The 24,697-nt window shown below is 38.5% G+C and overlaps 1 protein-coding gene and 1 long non-coding RNA gene across 3 annotated transcripts in view; one reads left to right on the top strand and one right to left on the bottom strand.

Annotated features, from left to right (window-relative positions):
- LOC113028107 (uncharacterized) overlaps positions 1-24,697 on the bottom strand; it is a 460,838-nt gene that overhangs the window by 190,650 nt on the left and 245,491 nt on the right. The gene's annotated exons all lie outside the window — the stretch shown is intronic.
- ank3b (ankyrin 3b) overlaps positions 524-24,697 on the top strand; it is a 177,849-nt gene continuing 153,675 nt past the window's right edge. For both annotated transcript variants that reach the window (XM_080305359.1, XM_080305355.1), the window contains exon 1: positions 524-702. In XM_080305359.1, coding sequence (XP_080161485.1) covers positions 667-702 — 36 coding nt within the window. In that variant the 5' untranslated portion in view covers positions 524-666. The remainder of the gene's footprint in view (positions 703-24,697) is intronic.

Genomic DNA, 24,697 nt, shown 5'->3' with positions numbered 1-24,697 from the left:
CTTTAAACATAAAACACCAGAATTTATTAATATAATGTACAACAATGTGCACCTACTAAAATAAAATAGAATGATTGAACAACCCAATGGGCTTTGAATGGGCTTTCCTATGTTTTATACAAATACATTTGATAAATATCATCCATTATTTGATTTCAAGTTGCCACATAGGAAATCTGCGGGGGGGGGATCACATTAACTTAATCATTTATTTCCAAATTTCTGGCATCTCTGAATACATATACTGAATATTAGTCCTAAAATAATATATATGCGAGTTTTCCAAACGTGTATTCACTGATATTATCGCCTGCGCCATATTTTACCAGACATAATACAGCAAGCTAAGATACTACAAATGATTATGGTGGTAATGCTGCCCCCTTGTGTCGGGACTCCTGCGTCGTCTGAGCGTAACTGCAGGCTGCATCTGCATACCGCTCCACCGCCGCACCTGGACTTTTTTACCGTTTCCGAAGAACTTACACCGCCCCCTTCCTGCTCCCTGACCACTTTAGAGACTCCTTGGGGCTGCACGTTTAGTGAGAAAGTGAATCTGTAAGCAAATGTCACCTCTTTTTAAGCGACTATTTGGATTCAGGGTGATTTTGTTGTAAATAAACTTACCTGTGAACCGGATCAGCTGCGCTACACACCTTCTTCAATATGGCTTCTTCCGCTACAGGTGATCACGAAGATCAGGTAAGTGAACTTTTAAGTTGCCCCGCTGCTTAAACCAAATTCACAGCACAATGGAGGAGGATTTAGCACCTTGTTGGACCTGTTGCCGTTTGTTTAGACTGTATTTGCAAATGCAAAGAACGTGTTGCTTACTCACAAAGCACAGCTTCTTCACTGTTGATTTAAAGTTTTATTTTCCTCAAAAGGAAAGTGGGGGAAAAAAAACAACAGCCATAAATCAAGCGAGGTGTTGCATCACGTATCTAAGAATTCCTTTGATATCCAAATAGTTGGTTAAACTCCTGGTTTAAGAGTTAATCCGTATCGGTAACACATGCAGGACATTCCTTGTGTTGACAGTGCTGATACGATTCCATGAAATTATTACTAATGCTTAGTCATCACTTTTGTCCTGCTGTCCTCTCACATTTCATGTTAGATATGCAAAGGAGCTGCAAATATTGCAAAAAAGGTAAACGGAAACCCGTTACTACTTGAAACGATAGTGTGAATTAATCCCTATTTCGAAAATATGACGTGACTTGCAAAGTATTTTCTTGTGAAGCTCAGGGAAGTGCAGTTTGCACAGATACCGTGACCTTTTTCATGGCTTTATACACTTGGTGTTTCACCCCAAGAAACGATAAGGACTGAATTAAAACTATGTTAAATATATTATATAGTATATGTTTTTTATTATTTTATTATTTTATTTTTATGTAGAGTATCGCCGATACTGCACATTTTAGTGGTTCATGCAGACTATGGTGTAAAAATATTCTCATATTCTTTATCTATAATTACTAGAGATGCACTGATACATCGACCTATGGCATTGGCAGCAGCCAATATTTATCTGTTATGTAATGTAAGTTTTGCACAAATATACATTAAAATGCGTAATTGAGGTGTAAAAATAATTTAAATAACATTGGATATTTATTCAAAATAAGGGTTTTACACACATTATTTTTAGTTGCTCGATACAACTATGTTGTTAGGGCGAGAAAATGTGTATGTTGGGATAGTGAAATGATGGGTTCTGTAGAGCAGTGGCAAAACTTGCCACACAAACTGGAAATTGAGACTCTTTGCAACCAGTGGTTGCCAAGGTCGCTAGACCCATCTGTCAACCACTTGCCAGTCCACTGGGAAATAAACAGTTTTTCTTGCTTTTTGAGGGGCAGTCAACAACCACCTGTGCTACTGGAGTCTTATCTACTTGACCCTAAAATGTCACCATGATTAACAAAATGGGCAAATTGGCAGACAAGTTAAAACCAAGTCTGGAGGTTAGTGGTCACGTGACAGCAAAAAGGCCACATTGTTATTCTAAACCCCACTGCTGCTGCAGAATTTCACTGTTGGTGCATCACATATTACAGACAGATGACAAGCTGAAGAGAAGAGCAAACAGTGTCTTTCTATGGTAATTTGCGCTTTGCAACGTGTGCCGCAGACAGTGCTGAGAGTTTTGTAAACAGCAGACATCAAACTACTCTGCTAGACAACCTATGTTATACATAATCTCTGAATTACTCCAAACATTGTTTTCTGTATTAGGTTCATTGTCAGATCGTAGAGGACAACATAGCTGCTGATGAAGTTGCATAAGTGCACACTTGAGGTGACAGTGTCTGCAAATACGTTCTGCCTCAGACTGTGTGAGGTTCCAAACCCTGACCCAGGGGAGGAATGTGTTTTGCATCAGACAGAGTAATTAACAGGCTTCTACATGTCCCTCTTATCAGTACTGACATAGTTACTAACCCGGCACAACTGATCTGCAAATATCATAAATATGTCTGTTAGTGCAAGAGTCTGAGCTTTACTTTGACTTGCGTGTGCTCGATTGAGACTCTTTTAGTCTCTCTTCATATACACGTTAGGTGTCTTTCCCATCTCAGGGCTAAAGGTGCCACATTCGAAAGGTGACCACTGAGGAGCTACATACTACTAAAGTATCAACACTATACTGATGCTTATGGTCAATTTTGGCAGATGGCATACACAACCTTAATGGACTGCATTGTTTTGTTATCGAAGAAAATTATGCTGGCTCCCTAGAAAGATGCTACTTTTATCAGACTTGAATATTTCATTATAAGGAAGTGAGATATGTAAATTTAAATGCTGACACTGTTGTAAAGCATGACCTCAAACTGGATTTTCGTAACATTTTGAACACTGTTAAAGAACAACAACATAAAAAGACTTTAATAATCTAGTTGCATTAGTTGCACCTTGCTAATAATGGGTTCGACCTCGTTTTGCCTTCACAACTTCCCTAATTTATCTTAACTCATCTACCAGCCTCTCTCCTGATGCTTGCTCTATGATGATTTTGGTTCTGGATTTTTTTCCGTCTTACCCTTCTAGTTGTCTTGTAACCTGAAGGCTATCGACCAGTCTTGTTTGAGCAGTCTTTGGTGGCATGCAGGCTAACAGTCAACATTGTGGGATGGCATAACAAAAGGATATCGTCTAATAACAGTTAAACCATTATTTAAAATAAATAAATAAATGTATCTAAACTGATGAAATCTGACCTGCTGACAGAAACAGAAATCAACCTTGGTTCAAACACCTTTTCAGAAACAGGATTTTACAAAGTTAAAACATGAATAAAATCTTACATGTTTTAAAATGATCATAGTATTATGGAGTGGTATATTCATGAATGCTTTTTAAAGGAATTCACTGAGATTTGACCTTAACTCCTACTGAAAATATGTGCATGGCCTTTTATTTACATTATATGTATTATTGAGTTCTACTCATGTCCTTTGTACATTTTCAAATATTTGCCAACATTTCTGTGAAATACTGGAAATAGTAAAGCCTTTTTTTTTTTTTTAGCTCTACCAGCTCTCTTCTTTCCATTGATTTCTTTGTGCATCTGTCTGTTTGCGGTGCCACCTATCTGTCCATTAATGTTGGACCACAGATTGTGATGGGAAATAGAAGGCTGTTCAGTTTTGTGAGTGGTGCTAGTAATAACTGCCTGTTGCCAAGGGGCAGGAGGTTTATTGTGGCAGAACAAACAATGTGCGACTACACCTATGTCCTGCTCAATAGCAAATGGACAACGTGGTGATTACTCTGCAGCTGCAGCCTGCAGAGCTGTGTGTGTACTGGGCGGTCTGATGAGATGAAAAGACTGGCAGTAGTGATATTACTGTCATCTGTCTCACAATCGGCTTTATCAGCTAATGCTAGATTTTTTTAGTCCAATGACACCAATGAGACTTGATTAAATTTCTGATTGCTGTGTTTGAGTTATTTCTGTTTGAAAAATAGTAGTTATAATTTCCTGCATCTTGTGGAGGGAAAAAAAATCTGATTGAAGAAGCTAGAGGAGGTGGCTAGGAAGAGGTCAGTCTTGGCTTCTCTGCTTAGGCTGCTGCTCTCGTGATCCGACCCCAAATAATCTCAAGAAAATGGATGGATGGAATTAAAATAATAAAAATTATTTGGTATTTTAATGTTAATATTGACAACAAATTGGAGCAACAGTGAAGTGACAGAAGCTTGTGTAAAATGTTTCTTTGGCTACATACAGCAATTACTTCCTCAGACATAAACCTGTAAAATTAATATATTTTTTGTCAAAGCCACAGAGATGTGCAAAAGAGCCACATGCCACTGTGGAGGTTTGAGGTTCCTGGACTTTTCATTTAAACAATAAGCCTTAAATCATCCTCACTGTTCTTTTGTGAATCTGAATAGGTCCTTGTTTAATAAAGGCATTTAGTTTGTTGACCGGATTTTCAGCAGTCCTCTGAAAGCCTAAGTTAGAAGAAGGTAATGCTTAAAATTAGTGAAGTGGTAAGACATTAAAGCACATTAATGTTTTACCACTCCACTAATATTAAGGATTATTAGTCTCTATTAGAAGCTTATTAACATCAAATTATTTTTACATTAATAAAGAGACAATATTAATATTTTTACGAAGGAATCCAAGTGCTAGTAAATGTATATTTTAAGCTTAAAGCAACCATGTAACAATCATGTAAAACTTTATTTTAGATGTATTAATGCAGGGGTGTCCAACTCCAGGTTTCGAGATCTGGTGTCCTGCAGGTTTTAGATGTGTCCTTGATCCATCACAGCTGATTTAAATGGCTAAATAACCTCCTCAACGTTTCTTGAAGTTCTTCAGAGGCCTGGTAATGAACTAATCATGTGATTCAGGTGTGTTGACCCAGGGTGATATCTAAAACCATCAGGACACCAGCACTTGACGCCTGGAGTTGGAAACCCCTGTATTAATACATACGCAATGCAACATTCAAGTTGCATATACATCTTCTTATCCATTAAGTGATACATATTGAGAACCATAATACAAAGTCATACCAAAAATGATTTAATTATGATGCTTGTTACTTTTTACATTGGCTCAGGCCAACACACCTTTGGGTGCCTCCAAAAATGATAAAAAACACGCCCCTAAACTAAGAAATCTCAGAGGAAATACGAAATTCCTCTGAAATAATTTCCCTAAATCGACTAATCTGTTGACTGAATAGGCAGTTATCCTCATCCCAAGACCACAGCTTTCAATAGTCTTTCAGTCTTTCAATAACGTTCCCACGTTCATGTGAAATTGATCAACAGCAAAGCGCAAATTCTTCACTGAGCAAACTGCTAACCATTAACAGACTCAACCTCGGTATATGAAAGGATAAATTGAAGTTAGTTTTGTATTGTTGTCAAAAAAACAGGAAATTTTAAAATGTTACTCTGAATTTTATAAAATGATTCCTGTCTTTTCTTTTAAATAAACCCCATACATGCACATAATCAGTCTTGGAATTAATGATTAATAGCACCAGTGAAAGGTCATGAGACCAGTAAAGGTTAACTTAGTCATTGTACACATTTTCGTTTTTGTTCAATTTATTCTGCATGAGTCCTTTCGTATGTCTGATTATAATGAGAAACTTAAGCTGACTCAGCTTGCTACAGGGGAGGGAGTGAGCTTACCGAATCACTTTCTCTGGCTTTCAGAGCTGGGTATTGTAATGAAACAAGTAAACATGACCTCAGTTGTGGTGAGGTAATGTCAAGTCATTGAATAAGTGTGTGTTTATCTATTAGTAGTTTGTGTTACCACAGTGCAGTTATGTTTAAATACTTGCTTCAAACACAAGCTTCAAACATATCGATGGATTTATGTCGATTTAGCGGCAAGTTTTATTTACACTTCAATGTGAATGACTAATGGATAATCTTTGTGCGTACATATGAATTCTGAGCTTGCTTTTATGTATGTGTGTGTTTGTGTGCAAATCTGTGACTAGCTGAGCCAGATACATAGCAGGCCACAAAGAAACAAACCAGAGACTGTGAAACCTGAATAGTAGTCATTCAGAATGACAGATGGAAGGAAAGATGCCAGTGTATAAATTCCTGGTGGGTTTGTCAAGCCGCATTTGTCCCTAACTTTGAAGGGACTGAGGGGTTGTATGAAAAATGAAAGTAAATGCACAATAATTTTGAAGTGGTTCTTGCCAAAAACACAAAACATGAGGAGAGGAAACAAAAATTATTGAAATTCACTATTCTTACCTGTGTCTCTTTCCTAAAAATACCAATTAAGAGCAAAAAAGTGTAAACAAAAAAAAATCAAAAAATTCAATATTCATATAAGAAGAAAAGTCAAACTTTTGCTCTTCCTTTATTATTACCAATCTTTTTTCCCCTCAGCACACCAAAACCAAATAAACTGCAGCAGTTGTCTCTTACAGCAACCTGATAAAATAAAATAATGTTAAAAAATCCCCAAATTTGCTATAGGTACTATTATACTCCTGTGCTATTCATCCACTAGGAGACAGATTAAAATGTAATCATTCCTGCATGTAAACAGATGCTTAAACAAATCTTCCTTCTTACCTGCTTTTGCACACTAAGCAGGCACCATGGTGACGCTCATGAAGGTTACAATATTTGATTGTTCACTGACCTTTTCGGCTGCTGCTTAGCTCTGTGTTTATTTCTAAAGGTGTTCCAGAAAAGCACCCGTCTGATTGGTTTGTTGAAAAGAGAATTAATAGTAATGACTGAGGCTTCTGGTGATGTAAAGTGAGTGTGGAAATAAAATAAAAATAAAAAAGCTATGTAAATATACTATATTTTATGTACCAACACTGTAACATGTGCATGACTAAATGCAATAAATAGATACGGGTATGATCCTGATCCACAAAGTCCTGCCCAACTTTGGCCGTGTGGGTGAAAAGTGCAAGTTGGAGCAGCTCATGTTGGTGCCTCTCTACAGTCTCATTTCCAGCAATGAGATCAAAGATGTTGCTGTCATGGACATGCAAGGCTGCGTCAACAGCTCAAAACTGGTATGCTGTCAGCATCATGCTTGCCAGTAACCCGGCTTCTGTCAACTTCAGTCAGACGCGGCACGGCGGTACTGATGAGTGTTATTCATATACTGTTATTTTTGTATTCTGAGACTTCTGGCTTGGGAATGCAGTAAACTGAAGCAATTTTTCAGTCTACAAGTGAGTTAATTTGTGAGCGGGAAGCAAATTATTAGTTCCTCTATTCACTAAAGCATCCAACCAGAGCTGAAAACTACTCACAGGAGACATTTGGGTATTGTAGTAGATGAAAATGATCTATTGAAAAATTGATTTAAGTTCATCTCTTAAAAAAAAGTTCTAATTTGTTTTGATGTACACAAATCTTTCTCTAAGGAAAGAAACTATATTGATGTCCTCACTGTTATTTTTCTAATTCAGAATCCTGTGAGAGATCATTGCATTAAAAAAGATTTGTCTCTAGATTACCCGAGGAAGTGCATGGGTAATTTGATATCATGAAAACTTTCCCTGTTTGGAAAGTGACTCATGAATCACAATCATTCAAGATTTCCAAGAATACTTTTTTGTTCTATCAATATCATGTATGACAATTTTTACAGCAGCATTTTCAAACTGTTTTACAAAAACTGTCACATGGTTCTGGTATACAGTAAAATTAATGTTATAACACTGTACATTAAATCACTGGCCTTCCTGGAGCCTAAAATTAAAAATCTATTACAATCGATAGCAGAACAGAAAGTTTCATTTTCTACAGCATGGATATGGACATTATTCACTTATTTCACAAAATTGTAAGAGTGCGATGGTAAAGTGCAAACTCCATCCAGGACAGAAAAAACTGCATTTTGCTTCTAACAGAACTTTGGCTCTTTGCAAGCATCTGCACAGACAGTGCGCTGCTTTTCATCTTTGCTTTGTGTTTATACGTAGACAATAAGAAAAAGATTTTATGTGTGTCTTTATTAGAGATAACAATTTGTGTAGCCTCTAGGTTTGTATTGTTAAATCATAATTATGAGACAGTGGATCCTGGGTCTCCTGACCCAGCGTTTTTAGCTCTTTGTGATTCTTGTATTTTGTACTCGTGTGATTTATTCTATGGTTTCTAGTTTTGATCCTTTGCCCTTCATGTTTCTCTGTGCCTCCTCTGTTCTGTGTATGTCTGTGTCTTTGCGTGTTTGAGTTTCTTGTTTTCTGTCACTCTGTATTGTGAATTATATTCTCATGGTTGGTCTTTTGTTACTCCCTCGTGTCTAGTTTCTTGTGTTCCATGCTTAGTATTTCCCTCTGTGTATTTTGGTTCTTAGAGTCCTCAGCTTTATGGTTTATGTCTCTGTGTTTCTTAGTTGCTGTCTCCACCGTGTCAAGTTCGTGTCTCTGTGTTATACTTCCTGTTTTACTTTGAAGGTCCGGGTCTTATGTGAATGTGTCCTGCTTTGCTTCCTTGTCTCTGATTTCTCCCAGCTGTGCCCTCCTTCTGTGTCTCCTTCCCCTCGTTACTTCCCAGTGTATTTAAACTCTGTGTTTCTCTGAGTCAGTGTCACGTCGTCCCTCTTGCTGTGTGGATCTCCCTGTGTCTCCCTGTATGTTTAGTTTGTTATTTCCCAGTTTAGGTTAGTTTGCTTCGTATACTCGTTTTTCCCGTGCCAGCAATTAAAGCTGTGGTTTTGAGTTCATCCCTTGTGTCTGAGTCCTGCCTTTTGAGTCCTCATCTCCTGCCTGCCACACAGCGCTTCCTGACAGTATTAGATTTGATCACAACTAGAAGGGAAATACCTCCAATGTGCAGAAACATTTGACCACACAGCATGCAATGAATTTGCACAAATGTAATGCCTTTAATATGCTGCGATGGTGGTGACTCTCAAAGCAGAGCCAATGACAACCTAATGAAATCTGATAAGGGAACTGATAAGGAATCAACTAATAAAGATATCAAAACTGGAATTGAAATCACTAAATTCTTATCAATTCCCATCCATAGTCTTAATCTGTAGCATTCAGCATTACAAACAAAGCTTGTATTCTGCTGGCACCTATAAAATGCGGACACGAGGTTATAAAAGTGCAATACACATTAACCTGGTTTATTCCGTTCGGTTCACTCCAAAGCACAAAGAACTTTAAATGTTAAACATTGACAAAATTAAAAGAAAAAGCGTTCTCATTTTAAACAGATGTGTTTTAAGCATGTTGTGCATGCTTAAAATGCAGAGTTTCAAAAGTTCTCTGCTCTGTTTTGATTTTATGGTGCTAAAGATGAAAAAACAACCCACAATAAAACAGACAAACAACTATTATCGGTTTGTAACTAACAGCATCAGAATCGGTTTGCAGTGGCAGAGAAAAGATCGGTTACTGTCTGAACATCTGCACATAGAAAGGGTGAATGAATGAATGAATGCATACCAGTGTAGTAGCAGTAAATACTAACAGACAGATTTCTCAAACACTCACTCACTCAGAGACACTGCATGCAGGGTCATTGCACTGACTGACACCAGAGTCTTATGCAGCAGAGACTGAGTGCTTCTGTTATATGTATCTGAATTGGCGAACATGTGACAGCTGCCCCTCTGTCACATGTGTCTGAACAGAACGTGGGTGCTTGGTCTTGGGGCAGCAAGTGTAAGCACAGAATGTCATGCTGGTAATAATTTACAGGGGGGCACACACAACAGCCTAATTTCCAATAGTACCTATTCAGCATGACTTAAAAGATCCAAATTCGTACGCTACTAGAGGCTTCAAAATTCTCCGTACCATCCAGAAGAGTTTCAGCTTGATGAAAGAATAATGATGAAATAATATTTGTCATTGGATGTACATTAAAAACTGAAGTATGGGCCAGGGGAAAGCAGCTGAGTGGTCAGGATCCAGCTCTGCTCTTGTCCCTGTGCCGCTCGCTGGTCTTGGCGATGAGACCATTTTAGGCGTGGAACCATGTCCTTTTCTCTGCCATCGGTATTGTGTGAGAGCGCCGAGTCTCGAGACAAAGACGAATTGTAAATCAGGGGAGGATGGAAAGTCTCTCTTTGTGGCTTGTGTTTGTGTGTCTGCTCTTTCTCAATAGTTGTGTCTATTTGTGTGTGTGAGAGAGAAGGATTCCTTCTCTTCTGTAAATGAGGCTCTTTTACTTTACAGTTGTTCATTGACCTTTTTTTATGTGATGCTTAACTTAGTTTTTTCAAGCATCTTCCAGAAAAGCACATGTCTGATTGGTTGATAAAACAGAAAGAATAACACCTTGAATAAACAATTCCTATATTCTCTGTAGCCTTTAGTGTTGTAATATGTGGCAGCTTGTAAGGGTGTTAAAAACTGGCTGAAGAAGTTGTGTAAATATTTGAACATGAGGGAGAAGTTTAGCCACTGCTGACTCCTCTATAAAAAGTTCCCATCACTCTTGGAAAATTATAGAAATTGCACAACTCAGTCCCCTTATTTTTGATGTAGTCATTTTATGCTCATGCTGTGAGGTTTTAGTAATATTACACTTCTCCTTATTGGTCCCTGCCAGGGTTGCTTCTAGGATGATTGGTTGCTACCAGACTCAGACCATATTCCACTGCTCTGCCATAACCGAGGTGACTTGTCAACTTGAGATATTGTATTTTATCCCCCCCCCCCCCCCCGAAATCTGACTACCTAACACAGCAATGTATACAACAAGTACTTTGATTGGTCCACAGAATAGAAGCATCAACATGCAAATCATAAACCAGGCACACTGAAGGAAAGCGATTTCTTCTAGAAAGAATATGTAAGACTCTGGCTTGTTTTGGCCTTCTTATAGTGCTAATCATGCCCTGCAAGCTGTGTCCCTTCAGTCACATTAATTATTAGTTATTGTTAATCCCTGGCTTTCTTCCACCCTGTGTCTTTTTACCCGTCTTCCTCCAATCACCCCAACCGGTCATGGAAGATGGCCTCCCCTCCGTGAGCCTGGTTCTGCTGGAGGTTTCTTCCTGTTTATTAAAGGGAGGTTTTCCTTTGCACTGTCGTCTAAGCGCTTTCTGTTAGCAGGGTCATATGATTGTTGGGTTTTTCTGTTTTCTTTGTATTATTGTAGGGTCTTTACCTTACAATATAAAGTGCCTTGAGGCAACTGTGGTTGCAATTTGATGCCATATAAATGAAATTGAATTGAACTGAATTGGAAAGTTGTTTGTTTTTGTTTTGTTTAGTTTTTTCAGAAAAGCCCTACTCAGTAGAAGATTAGAGCTAGAGCAGATTCTGTAACCTGGTGGAGAATAAAGAAAATGCGAAAGTTACTAAATGAGGAACTGTGTTTTATAATGAGCTGAATATTAGTTTAATGAAAAATTATTTTGTGTATGCTGTCAATTTTAGTAAAAAAATGCATTTGGGGTAGACTGAGCTCTTCTTTACTATCTCCAGCTCAAACCACAAGGATTGATGACTCAGAGAAAGGGGCTCAAATCTTTTGTGTTTGTATGATAAAAGTGAATTGAGACAGCAACAGATACGATGATGGTCGTACCAAAATGTATTTTCAAAGCCCAGAGAGGTTCACCTGATAAAAGTCTTAGAGTTTTATGGTGTTGTCATTGGGAACTCCTTACACATTGGTGTTGTTGCCATGGGGATCTATCTTTTGCTGTGGCATTGCCTTGGCAACCATGTGTGAACCAGGACTAATTTCCTCCTTGCTGGTCATCATCAAGATTCCCTTCAAAGCTATAATTAATATGCAGCATGTGTCACTGATAGTTTGTATGGGAGACAGCCGAAATAAAGTCAGCCTATTTATTCCGTTCTTAATTTGAACATTAAAGGGGTCTGTATGGTCCAAAGTGTAGTGTTAAGCTACTGTTTTCTTTGTAGATACACAAAAGTGAGGAGAAGAAGTTAAATGTAAAGATTATAGTTGCAAAAATAGATGGTAGAGGAGGTAAGAGAGATGGAACAATGGAGATGAAAGACAAGAAAAGCAGATACAGGAACAGCTCTTAAGCTTACAGGAAAGACAGGTACTTGATATGAGAGAGGTAAAAGAATGGAGGAGGATTTTTTTTCATTGGAACTGTTTACATGAAACATTGATCGTTATCAGGTTGCTGTGGTTGGGCTGACATTCCTAACTGTCAAGCAAACGAAACCGGTGAAAGCACAAAGGCAAGTTGTGCCTGTGTGAGGTTGTTCCTTACATTTAATATCTCTGCTTGGAAGAATTTCTGTCTATGGAGGCCACAGTAACTGGAGCAAAACCTCTATGTGCTGTACATTGTTGCGCTTTGTAAGCTAAGACATTAACTACAAATTGAGTTTTGTTCTTTTAAAATTACTTGAGCTCTCTTTTTAAAAAAAATGGATTTCACAATCTACAATTCACAGTTGCAACAAGTTTCCACCTGTGCTTTTGGCATTAATTTTTTTTTTAAAACTTTGGGCTGAGGGTGAAACAGCATATGAATCAGGTACTAGTGTGTACAGTAAGTACATGTGGCGGGAAAAGTGTGTGCATACATTTTATCACAATTCCACAATATCTTTAGAAATACTGTATTATAATTTTTAATGTATTAAGCCACAAGAGGACATTCTTTGCTGAGCTCAGTGATCAGTGAAAAAATTGCAATTGGAAGTTTTACATTTTAATTAGTAAACTGTTTGTTATAAGGTGAAAATGACTTGTTGACAGACAAAGCTAGCACTAGCCAGACTCCAATTTGTTTTTAGCAAGTCTGACTCATAATTCACTGTGATAGATAAATTTAGTAGCAAATACACTTAAAAACAAACCGTAGTTGCAGGAGACACTGCACAGTTGACTCCTTTGCATGAATTTGTGTACAGCTGAACACTAAGCAAACCAAAATGTCATGTTACTCAAATTGTTCATGCCTCTAAAATGGATAATTGAAAGACAAATTGATAAAACGATGTAGTGAACTGGAAAACCAGAACTATTTTTGTGTACCCAGCTGCAAAAATCTTAAACATTCTAGTGTATGAGTATTGTGGGCAACTTAGGACTTGTGTTGACTTCCTTTTTTTAAAAGGTCTGGGGATTGCTGCTTAAACGTTAGAATGGTAAATGGCCTGCATTTGTATAGGCGAGGCTGCCGAACACTGGCGCCACCGGGCCCTCTGACCACCACCAGTAGTAGGGCTGAACGATTATGGAAAATAATCTAATTGCGATTTTTTTGCCCCAATATTGCGATTGCGGTGCGATATGCGATTATTTTTTAAGGTCTTTGTCTTCTGTATTATTAAACAAAGACAAGCAATACATCATATAGTATGGCCAATACTATATTACATTAATTTTAAACTGTTCTTTCCTGGAAGACAGACCTCTGTTATGATGACATGAGGTGATGCATGAATTGATGACTGACATTTTTATTTAACTTCTTCAATCACAACAGTATATTTGAACATACACAATAGTTTATTTTTAGCTTACAAACATCTGAGCATAAAGTGCTGACAAGGAACCCTGGTGTAAACATTAAAATGAAAGTCAGTACAATGTGCAGATTGCAGAAATATATATAAAAAAAAATCAGTGGCTTTACCACACTCAGTTTTTCGACATCTGTGAACTACTAGACAGTCATTCAATTAAAAAATAATATTAAATAAATAAAACTAATAAATAAAAAATACACACATCTTACTGATCTCTGCAGTCAGTAACATTACACATAAAGTGCAAACATAATAGCAATTGTATAAACACACACACAAACACGCCTTTAAAATTTAAAGGCGTGAAATTGGACGGTCTAGCCTTCTGAATCAGTTCTCGGCCGCATCAGTAACCCTCGAGCTCCCGGCTAGCTGTCGAGCTGGTGGGTAGCAGACGCCTCTGAAAACGTCGAAGCACTTTTGCAAATATGGGATATCTTGATAAACCGAGCAGATATTTGATGTTTACACAACTACTTTCTCGCCTGAAAATATTTTAAAAGTTTATTTTGTGACCCAGAAAGATTAGTATGAGTAATTTTAAAACTTAGTAGCGGCCGCCATTGTTGGAAACTGGAGTTTGGCTATGAATTCTGGGATATGGTAGTAATTTGGACAGCCTTCGGCGCGTCGCTGTGACGTAATCGGTCTACAAATGCGGCCTCAGGAGGATGCAGCCCATGAATTTGGACATGTCCAGAGTATAATCGCAGCCTTTGCGGTTAGAAAATTGCACTTGATCATGTCGCGATATTATCGCAAATGCGATATATCGTTCAGCCCTAACCAGTAGGCAGACATGGGGTTAGTATCTTGCATGAAGCTAGGAGGCAGCCTGGGATCGAACCACCGACCTTTTGATTAGTGGCTGACCTGCTCTGCCACCTGAGCTACAACCACCCCAAAAAGAAGGAGACATGGAGCTGAAACAGCCTGAATTTAAAGCTGAGCCAGAATTCTGCAGCAGCTAACATGATGGTAGAAGTATAGTTTCCATTAAAAAAAAAACAAAAAAAACAACCTTTTTAAAACTACACTTTCATTTAAACTGACATGCAGTTTAAATGTACAGATAACAACTGAACTTTATGTTAATGTAGACAATGCTTTGGGTCAAGAGACTTTCTCTTGGAAGGACTTTAGTTGCTCAATAATTCACTTTAGCTAAACCTGTTGAGGTTCTCTTTGCCTGTTGCCATATAAATAAAATTCAAATGAAAATCAAATTAAAGCCATTGTTCACAGAAAATGGAGCGCTTGTCTGTAGCTTAGTGTCATGTGTGATAGTAGATTTTCTTGCAACAATAAAGCTTATCTATACAGAAAATTCAAAGAAGGAAAAGTGCTTAGAACCAATAAAGTAACTGCCATCAAACTTTACAGCATCACTTTTGCATGTGGTTTAGGGAGATGTTTGCTTTAGTTTCCATGCTGATGAACATGCAGTGTGGCAATCTTATATTTGTATATTTGTATTTCATGTCACTGTTATCTGCTGTCACCTCCACCTGCCTGAATCTAGTGCACACACGTAGCCAGATCATTTCAGTGGTATCAAGGTCTTTTGTTGTTTTTGTGATGAAAGTAGCATCTCAAGTTTCTGAGGAATGTGTCAACATTTACTTTGTTTATTGTTGCCTACTTTTGAAACAGAAAAAGGGGATTTTCTCATTAAGTTATTATGACAGTTGAGAATCAAACCCACGGATGCTGCCAATGCCACAGGTACAGTTTATACCTATCTAAAGGACTTTTATCCTCTATCAAGATTTATGATTTACTTGTTGTGATAAAGGAGTGTTATGCGTTAACACCCACTCAGACAAGCAAACACAAGCCCGCCATATGCTTTTGAATCATTTGGTACTGTCAGGTATTTTAGGCACAGCGTGAAACATTTTAGATTATGAGAAAAGTTTTTATCACCATGCAGGGCACAGGGCTGCAAACATGAGAATCCTGTAAACGCAAGTTGCAGCATGATGAATAAAAGTGTTATTGTAATCTTGTCAGTATGACAGTAACAGGAATGTTTCCCCTTCCACCTAAACATTTCCTTTGCTTATTGTTACCTAATTTTGATGTTTCCATATTAATGCATGGGAAAGGTTGTATGTGGCAAGCTTGGCACCGAAAATCTTTGCTCTCACTGGATAATTGTCTTAACTGGACATTGTGCAAAAATGAGTTCAGAGAAATGACAGGCAGTAAAACTTTGGGTGGCCGGGAGTTGAATTGAGCTGCTGGGGGTGTTTTTGCTCATGAGGTATGCGTCCTGAACACTTGGCTGCCCGATTCCTGCAAACAGCCTGAATTTCCAACTAAATGGAAACTTGAATCTTCTGCTTCATATACACTTTGAATGGTCTTTGCAATGAAACAGGGACGTCTTGCAACTAGTTGTTTTCTTGTTTAATTATTATATTTAAAAGAAATCCAATAAGGGAGAGGGAGTAAATGCAATTCCAGGAACTTGTAACAAACTTTTTTTTATTGTTCTGATAAGTTTTCTGAGATTTTTAAACCAATATAACTAAATAAGCAATTGTGTTGTTTGAATCCTGTTTTTTATTTTATTTTATTTGAATGAATAGATATAATATCTCATAAGTAAATGCTGGGTAGCAGAATGAATCAAATGCAGAGATTACAGAGTGCAGAGAAAAACATAGTAAAACACAATATAACTCTTTATCAAGTGCTACTACCACATTGGATCTATTTTTGCCTTCAGAACTGCAATAATTCTTTGAGGTATAGATTCAACAAGGTGCTGAAAATGTTCCTCAAAGGTTTTGGCACATATTAACATGATGGCATCACACAGTTGAGGCAGCTTTATCAGGAGCACAATCATGATATCCATCTCCTGTTTCGCCACATACAGTGGGGCAAAAAAGTATTTAGTCAGCCACCGATTGTGCAAGTTCCCCCACCTAAAATGATGACAGAGGTCAGTAATTTGCACCAGAGGTACACTGCAACTGTGAGAGACAGAATGTGAAAAAAAAATCCATGAATCCACATGGTAGGATTTGTAAAGAATTTATTCGTAAATTAGGGTGGAAAATAAGTATTTGGTCACCTCAAACAAGGAAAATCTCTGGCTCTCACAGACCTGTAACGTCTTCTGTAAGAAGCTTTTCTGTCCCCCACTCGTTACCTGTATGAATGGCACCTGTTTGAACTCATCATCTGTATAAAAGACACCTGTCCACAGCCTCAAACAGTCAGACTCCAAACTCCGCCATGGCCAAGACCAAAGAGCTTTCGAAGGACACCAGGAAAAGTATTGTAGACCTGCACCAGACTGGGAAGAGTGAATCTACAATAGGCAAGCAGCTTGGTGTGAAAAAATCAACTGTGGGAGCAATCATCAGAAAATGGAAGACATACAAGACCACTGATAATCTCCCTCGATCTGGGGCTCCACGCAAGATCTCATCCCGTGGGGTCAAAATGATCATGAGAACGGTGAGCAAAGATCCCAGAACCACATGGGGGGACCTGGTGAATGACCTGCAGAGAGCTGGGACCAAAGTAACAAAGGTCACCATCAGTAACACACTACAACGGCAGGGAATCAAATCCCGCAGTGCCAGACGTGTTCTGCTGCTGAAGCCAGTGCATGTCCAGGCCCGTCTGAAGTTTGCCAGAGAGCACATGGATGATACAGCAGAGGATTGGGAGAATGTCATGTGGTCAGATGAAACCAAAGTAGAACTTTTTGGTATAAACTCAACTCGTCGTGTTTGGAGGAAGAAGAATACTGAGTTGCATCCCAAGAACACCATACCTACTGTGAAGCATGGGGGTGGAAACATCATGCTATGGGGCTGTTTTTCTGCCAAGGGGACAGGACGACTGATCCGTGTTAAGGACAGAATGAATGGGGCCATGTATCGTGAGATTTTGAGCCAAAACCTCCTTCCATCAGTGAGAACTTTGAAGATGAAACGAGGCTGGGTCTTCCAACATGACAATGATCCAAAACACACCGCCCGGGCAACAAAGGAGTGGCTCCGTAAGAAGCATTTGAAAGTCCTGGAGTGGCCTAGCCAGTCTCCAGACCTCAACCCCATAGAAAATCTGTGGCGGGAGTTGAAAGTCCATGTTGCTCGGCGACAGCCCCAAAACATCACTGCTCTCGAGAAGATCTGCATGGAGGAATGGGCCAAAATACCAGCTACTGTGTGTGCAAACCTGGTAAAGACCTATAGTAAACGTTTGACCTCTGTTATTGCCAACAAAGGTTATGTTACAAAGTATTGAGTTGTATTTTTGTTATTGACCAAATACTTATTTTCCACCCTGATTTACGAATAAATTCTTTACAAATCCTACCATGTGGATTCATGGATTTTTTTTTCACATTCTGTCTCTCACAGTTGAAGTGTACCTCTGGTGCAAATTACTGACCTCTGTCATCATTTTAGGTGGGGGAACTTGCACAATTGGTGGCTGACTAAATACTTTTTTGCCCCACTGTACCAAAGTTGACCTATTAGATTGAGATCTGGCACCTGCAGAGGTCATTTGAGTACACTGAACTCACTCTTAAGTTCAGGAAACCAGTTCGAGATGATTTGAGCTTTCTGACATGGTGTGATATCCTGCTGGAGGCAGCCGTTCAAAGTTGAGTACTCAACTTAGTCATAGTAGTCATCACATCGTTACACCAGCAACAGCCTGAACCATTAAGCAAGGCAGGATGGAGCCGTGCTTTTTCATTGTGATTCAACTATCCAAATGTCACAAAACATGGTCTTACTTTCCTGTTCTTAGCTGAGATTGGTGATGCATCTGCAGCTGTAGCCAATCTGCTTCAACCTTTGATGCGTTGTGTCTAAACCTTGCACCTCACCTTCGTTTTAACGAGTGATTACTTGAGTTGCTGTTCCTTTCCAGTCAGCTCAAAGCAGACTGGCCTTTCTCCTCTCACCTCTGACATCAACATGACATTTTTTGCTTTGAGAGCAGCAGCTCACTGGAAATTCTATAACTTTTTGGGCCTGCTTTCATTAAAAATCAACCGCTTGAGAACGTCTTCTGTGCTGCAGAAATCCACATGATGGCTGTCACCGCATTGAGGAATGTAACATACAAACCTCAAAGAGTAGACAAATATAGAAAGGTGGTGTCTCTCTTCTCTGATCCTTCCCATGTCTCTCTTCTCTTGCTCAGAATAAAAACTCTTCTGTTTCAGCCTCTCAAGCACTCGTTTTCTGTCCCATGTCTGAGATTTTCATATTCTTTAAAATACGTACCTGTGAGTGCTTCTCGTCTCAAGTCTGACTGTTTTGGTGCCAGTAGCAATCTACTGGTGCTTGCCAGCCTCTGTCTCCTGTAACCATGAGTTCTCTTTGCCTGTTATTAATCAGGGTTATGGAGCACTTATTGTGCAGTTATAAAAACCACTCCCTTTTCCAGTAGACCTTTTAGTGGCTAACTGAAAGAGAATATTAGCTGTAAGCGTATCATCTTACCTCTGGGTGCATGGATGTAAGCCTTTGAAGACATATTATTTGGGGTGTGTGTGTGTGTGTGTGTGTGTGTGTGTGTGTGTGTGTGTGTGTGTGTGTGTGTGTGTGTGTGTGTGTGTGTGTGTGTGTGTGTGTGTGTGTGTGTGTTTGAGCTGCCATGTTTAATTCAGGATATGAGATGAGGAGACACATCAGAGACTGGACTAGGCAAAATGAAAGGAATAGAAGTGGACGTAAGCAAAAGGTGGTGTTTGGTGACGTGACGCGCTAAAATGAAAGTCATACAAAGCTGGATTGCATCTTTTTTTTTAGCTGTCATCATTTTAAGTCACAACACAATGACAAATATCAGTTGTTGTGTTTGATATCACAATTCCTATTGATGTAGAATTTAAATTTATGCCAGTGGAAAAACTTATAAGAGAAAGCCTTTTCATTCAGTACAACATGCATAAGGGCAACACTTGTTTTATATATGCAAGGGCTTTATTGCCTTATTTTTATGCTCACTTCTATTGTGGAGGAGGAAGTCATTGTTCAAGATTAATTTCCAGGAACTTGAAGCTTCGACTGGTCCCAGAGTTCAATAAACAGACTCTGCAACATCTTCACCACAGACTGTAAGTAAAAGATGGAGGTAAGCTTTGGGTCTGAAGGAAGGGAGGAAGTCCAAGGTTAACTGCCTTAAACATGCCATCATAATTTTATAAATTTATTATACGTGCTGTATTAAGGCTTCCCTGGCAGCAGAGAGTTCTACATAGTCTGGTAATTTTGGGATGGAGACTTCAGGTTGAAAAAGTAGCGTTGAAAAGAAGTGAGCTCACAGACGTCTTTATCCTCATTTCTGCTTGAGGCCAAAATTGCCACTAGCATCTGAGTAACTGATCAAACTGCTGGTAGGTTGTATAATGTATCTTTTGTATGGAATAAATATGTTTTGAATATAAGACGTTATCTCTGATCCTCCTGTACTGATATTTTTTATGTCCTTTTCAAGCTCACGAGTAATTTGAGCACTCTGATGTAAGCATTAATCTTGGGAAAATGTAAAGCTTTACTGACATGGTCTAAATTTCCTTTTATAGATCATTGTGAAAAAGTAGGAAGCATGCCAATCACTATAAAGTAAATATTGTGTACTTTTAGGTTATCTCTTATGTAATTTGATTAGAGGATCCATGCTATTGTTATGAGGCTTTCTTAATGAAGAACTACAGATACAGGAGATACATTGTTGTTGTTGTTGTTGTAATGACAAACTGTGGCCACCAGATGTCAGACAGGATTCTTGAGTTAAACCAGGAAGTGTTACAGTAAAACTTCAAAGCTTGTTGGTCTCCACATAGATAACATCAAAGCAATAATTAACCTTGACTCGCCCAGAGCCAAAGTGAAATATGGCAGATTATTAAACCTTGTATTGTACCTTATTTCAGTGCATTGTATTCAAGAACTACATACACTGATGGCAAAAGACAGTTGGGGTCAGAAGCTGCATGTGTGCGTAAGTCTGCAGAGTGTGTGTCTCCATAAGAGAAAAAAAAATTAATGAATAGCCCTGAATACAAATACTTGAATGCCTCTGCTTCTCAATGGACAATACAGTTATAATTGTACTGGGCAAACTGACTCACATTGGTATAATCCACTCACAACACACACACACACATAAAGGGCAATAATCCACAGTGATCCACCACCAGGGGCTTCCTGTCTTTGTTAATTATTGATAAGGAGGAGGCAGTGAGGGGTGTAATGGGGGTGGTTGTTGAAGAATTTTTGTCATGCTTTTCCAGTAGCAATCCATCACTTCTTTATTTTGTCCTCTTTCTCTTTTGAACCTGTTACATGAGCGTCTAATTGTAAAGATTAATAAGTTGGTATGAAATGTCCTCGAAAACCTGTCCCTTTGTGTTGTTTACATTCTATATATATATATATATATATATATATATATATATATATATATATATATATATATATATATATATATATAGAATCATGATTGATTGAACTAATTTGCATTGCTCATTAAATTCTAAAAGAATAATCTATTTATATCTGTATCTATAACTATATTTATATATATGTTGTAAGTGGGTGTGTCTCAAGAAGTAGAAGCTTCTAATCAAGAAGGTTGGTGTTTTCATTCTTGGTTATAACAGTATGCATACCAAAACATCCTTAGACAAAATACTAAATCCTAAGTTGCTTTCCAATGAATTCATACACTAAATAAAATACAGCATATAAAAGATTGTTCTGAAAAGTGAAGTCAAGACTGAATTCAAGAATTAGAATAACTTTATTGTCAGAAATCAGTTCATAATAAAAATGCTCATAGTAATCAGTATATACTCATACGTGTACATAGATAACACCTAAAAAATATAGAAATACATCACAGGATCATATTAATCAGTAAACTAAGTACATTTGGCACAAATAACCCCTTATACACTTTTTTTTAACTAAATAGGAGCGTGTTCTAAAGTCATCCTAGTTCAAAGTTGTTGTCATCATATCTTTAGCAAGCTGACAGGGACAAAGAGCAGTAGAGTAAAGCAAAGAAAGCATCAATTATGTTGATTAGCACTGTCGTAGCTGGAACCAATCCACTGGTTCAGCTGAGTCCTTTATTTTTGTTCCTTGGCCACCTCACAAAGCTAACATTAATTAGCAGTAACAGAAAGAGTCATTTTATACGTCTCTGAACCAAAATCTGGTTTCTATTTTTTTCCATCTTTTTTTTAAAGAAGAAATTATCTCTTGCCCTTTAAACTGTGACAAGCACATCCACACACAAAAACTCAAGCAACCGCTGATGAGCTGGTATTGATCCCTATTAATACTCAAGTCTTCGTACTGTAGCTTGTTGCTGCTCTGCTTTCACTTGTGGAGCGTGTGGGAGGCGACGGCATCCAAAGACAGGTACAAGTGAAGTATGTGAGCAAGAAAGGGAGACAAAAACACACACAGGGACGGAGAAAGAGCGAGAATGTGCGTCTCCCCCCACCATCACTCCTGCTGAGCTGCCTTTTTGGCTTCTCTTCTTGTGGACAGAGTGTGTGTGTGTAACTCTGTGTGCGTGTGTGTTTTTGTGGAAGTGGGTGTGAGCAGCTGAGCGAGTTGGCCGCTGCGCGTGCTGAGAGTGGCCACCGCTCCACTCTTCACCGCTCATCCATGCTGGATTAAAAAAACCTTTTTTGGAGTCATACAAACAGCTGTTGGGGACACGTACAGCTGCTGCCATGAGTGAGGAGGCTAAAAACAAATCTGCGGGGAAGTCGGCTCATCACAAGAAGAAAGGGAAGAAGGTAAAAGAAACACTGAGCTCTACTTGGCTTTGTAAACAACATGGTGTAGCTGCTTCAGGTGAAGCCAAATTAATTGTTAGTAATTCAGATTAGAAATGAGCGCTGCTTGTATTTTTATAACAGAAGTTGTAGCATACTTTTCCAAAAATGATTTTTTTTAAAATTTCCATTATTTTGTCTTTGTGTGTGGATTTGATGCTGGAGAGCAGCTCTTTTGTTGTGGTTGCTATCAGCCTTTGTTAGGTGATTTGTTGATAGAGCCCTATCTTGGATTGCCGAGCTCTCTTAACATTTTTAATTACCTTTATCGGTCATATTAATATGGTAATTAATTCAGTATGGATGCAATATTATTTGATGTGATGTTCATTGTGTACAGTTCACTTACTGAAGTGACTCATACAGAGCGAAAGGATTCGTGATGTGGCAGTAATCCTGTGATACTTGAATATTTGTTTGGCTCACACAGTAATCAGCCACATATACAGGAATCCTGTCTCTTCAACAAAATATTTTAAATCTGATATTTTTTATTCCCTTTTAATCTGAATACAGTAAACCACAAAGTGTGATCGTAGGCATTAAGCACCTGTTAACCTGTAAAGATGCTCAGTGAGAGCTTAGAATAAGAAGTGGAAGAGATCAACAATGAAATGGAGGGGAGGGTACTCCAGGGGAAGCTGAGACAAAAGGATGACAAAGCAAGGAAAGGCTATGGAGGACAAAGAGGGAGAATAGGTGTAAAAAAAAAAAAAAAAAAAACTGAGGTGAAGAAGAAAAGTAGGACAGGGCTGGAAGTGAAAAGTGAACTGAAAGGTCAACATAGGGGGGGAAATGGCGTGTTTTTGACCAGCAACTGTATTGAAGCCATCCAGGGTCACATCATGCATCATTTCATCAAGACCGAGCAAATGTGGTAATGATTTGTTTGGATGGTAACGCAGAAAATGCTTTCTCACTGCTTATTGTGTGATCAAAATGGATTTGCCTTAGCTTAGCAGAACCATTAAGATTTATAGTTCTACATTAGCTGGCTGTCTGGCTGAGTGGGTGGAGTTCTGTGCGTGTGCGTGTGTGTGTGTGTGTGTGTGCAGCTCTTGCTTGTAACAAAAAATGCACACCCTTTTAAAGAAGAATCTCTGAAACTATGGTAACAGTTAAGCCATTTTTGATTAAATGTAATTAATCAAATCACATTTGCTTACACTTACTAGTCACTTTGTTAGGTACACCTGTTCAATCACTTACTAATGGAAATATCTAATCAGCCAATCATATTGCAGCAGCTCAGTGCAGACATGGACAAGGAAAGCTGCAAACCACGTATCACAATGGGGAATAGAAATGATTTAAGTCTTGGAACTCGCATGGTTATTGGTACCAGATGGGCTGGTCTGAGTATTTTAGAAACTGCTGATCTACTGGGATTTTCCTGCACAACCATCTCTAGGGTTTACAGAGAATCATCGGAAAAAGATAAAATATCGAGTGAGATCTGGTTACCCCCCCCCCCCCCCCCCCCCCCCCTACAGTCACCAGATCTCAATCCAGTAGAGCCCCTTTGAGATATGATGGAATGGGATATTTACTTCATGCATGTGCAGTCAACAAATCTACAGCGATTGTGGTGTTTCATGTAAATATGGACCAAAATATCTGAGGGTTGTTTCCAGCACTGTGTTAAATCTATACCATGAAAAATTAAGGCATCCGAATTAAGGGAGTCCAACCCAGTTCTAGTTTTTATTAAGGAGGATAGTTTAGACAACAGAAACCCTTCCCTGTCTTTAGCCAGGGGCTGCCATTAACCTGCCATTAAGTATAGAGTGACTCTATCACTGTCTGGCACGAATTAATGTGTGAATAACTGAATGAGAGCAGATTGAAACACAAGGTTAAGAACGGATAGTCCTGTCAAAGTGTCTATGAGAGCTCAGTGAAGTTCAACTGATGTCATTGTAGTGTGCAAAAAGGCTTTACTTCAGTGCAGCACTACTTTATATTATTATTTGCATAAATGTTTTTAAGAAATGTTAAAAAGATCTTGCCTACCATCTTGGTTTGAAGGCTTGACATTGCCCTGACTCTCAGCAATGATTTTCACGCTTCAGTTCATCTTATTGTTGCTAATTAGCAACTTTGTAGTGAGATTTGGTGACTCTTCATACCTCTTTAGCAACTTTTATTCAAGTAGGCACCTAGTGAAAAAAGGGTGGGAGCTCTATCTGTGGAGTGAGGAATGCTTCCCTCTGCACTGTTTGTGTGCTGTGTTTGCTTCTAATTCTTCTGGATAATTGTACCCCAAACATTATGTACAACTAACACTGCTACATCTTTAACCGGAAGCTTTGGAGATCTGCTGTTGATTACCATCAAATATCCAAAGCTTGCTAGCCATTTTAAAAACCATAAATTACTTTGT

Source organism: Astatotilapia calliptera, chromosome 8 (genome assembly GCF_964374335.1).
Source record: "Astatotilapia calliptera chromosome 8, fAstCal68.1, whole genome shotgun sequence".
In the NCBI taxonomy this organism is placed as follows: domain Eukaryota; kingdom Metazoa; phylum Chordata; class Actinopteri; order Cichliformes; family Cichlidae; genus Astatotilapia; species Astatotilapia calliptera.
The sequence above is the reverse complement of the archived record's forward strand: the minus strand, read 5'-3'. Positions and strand labels throughout refer to the sequence as shown.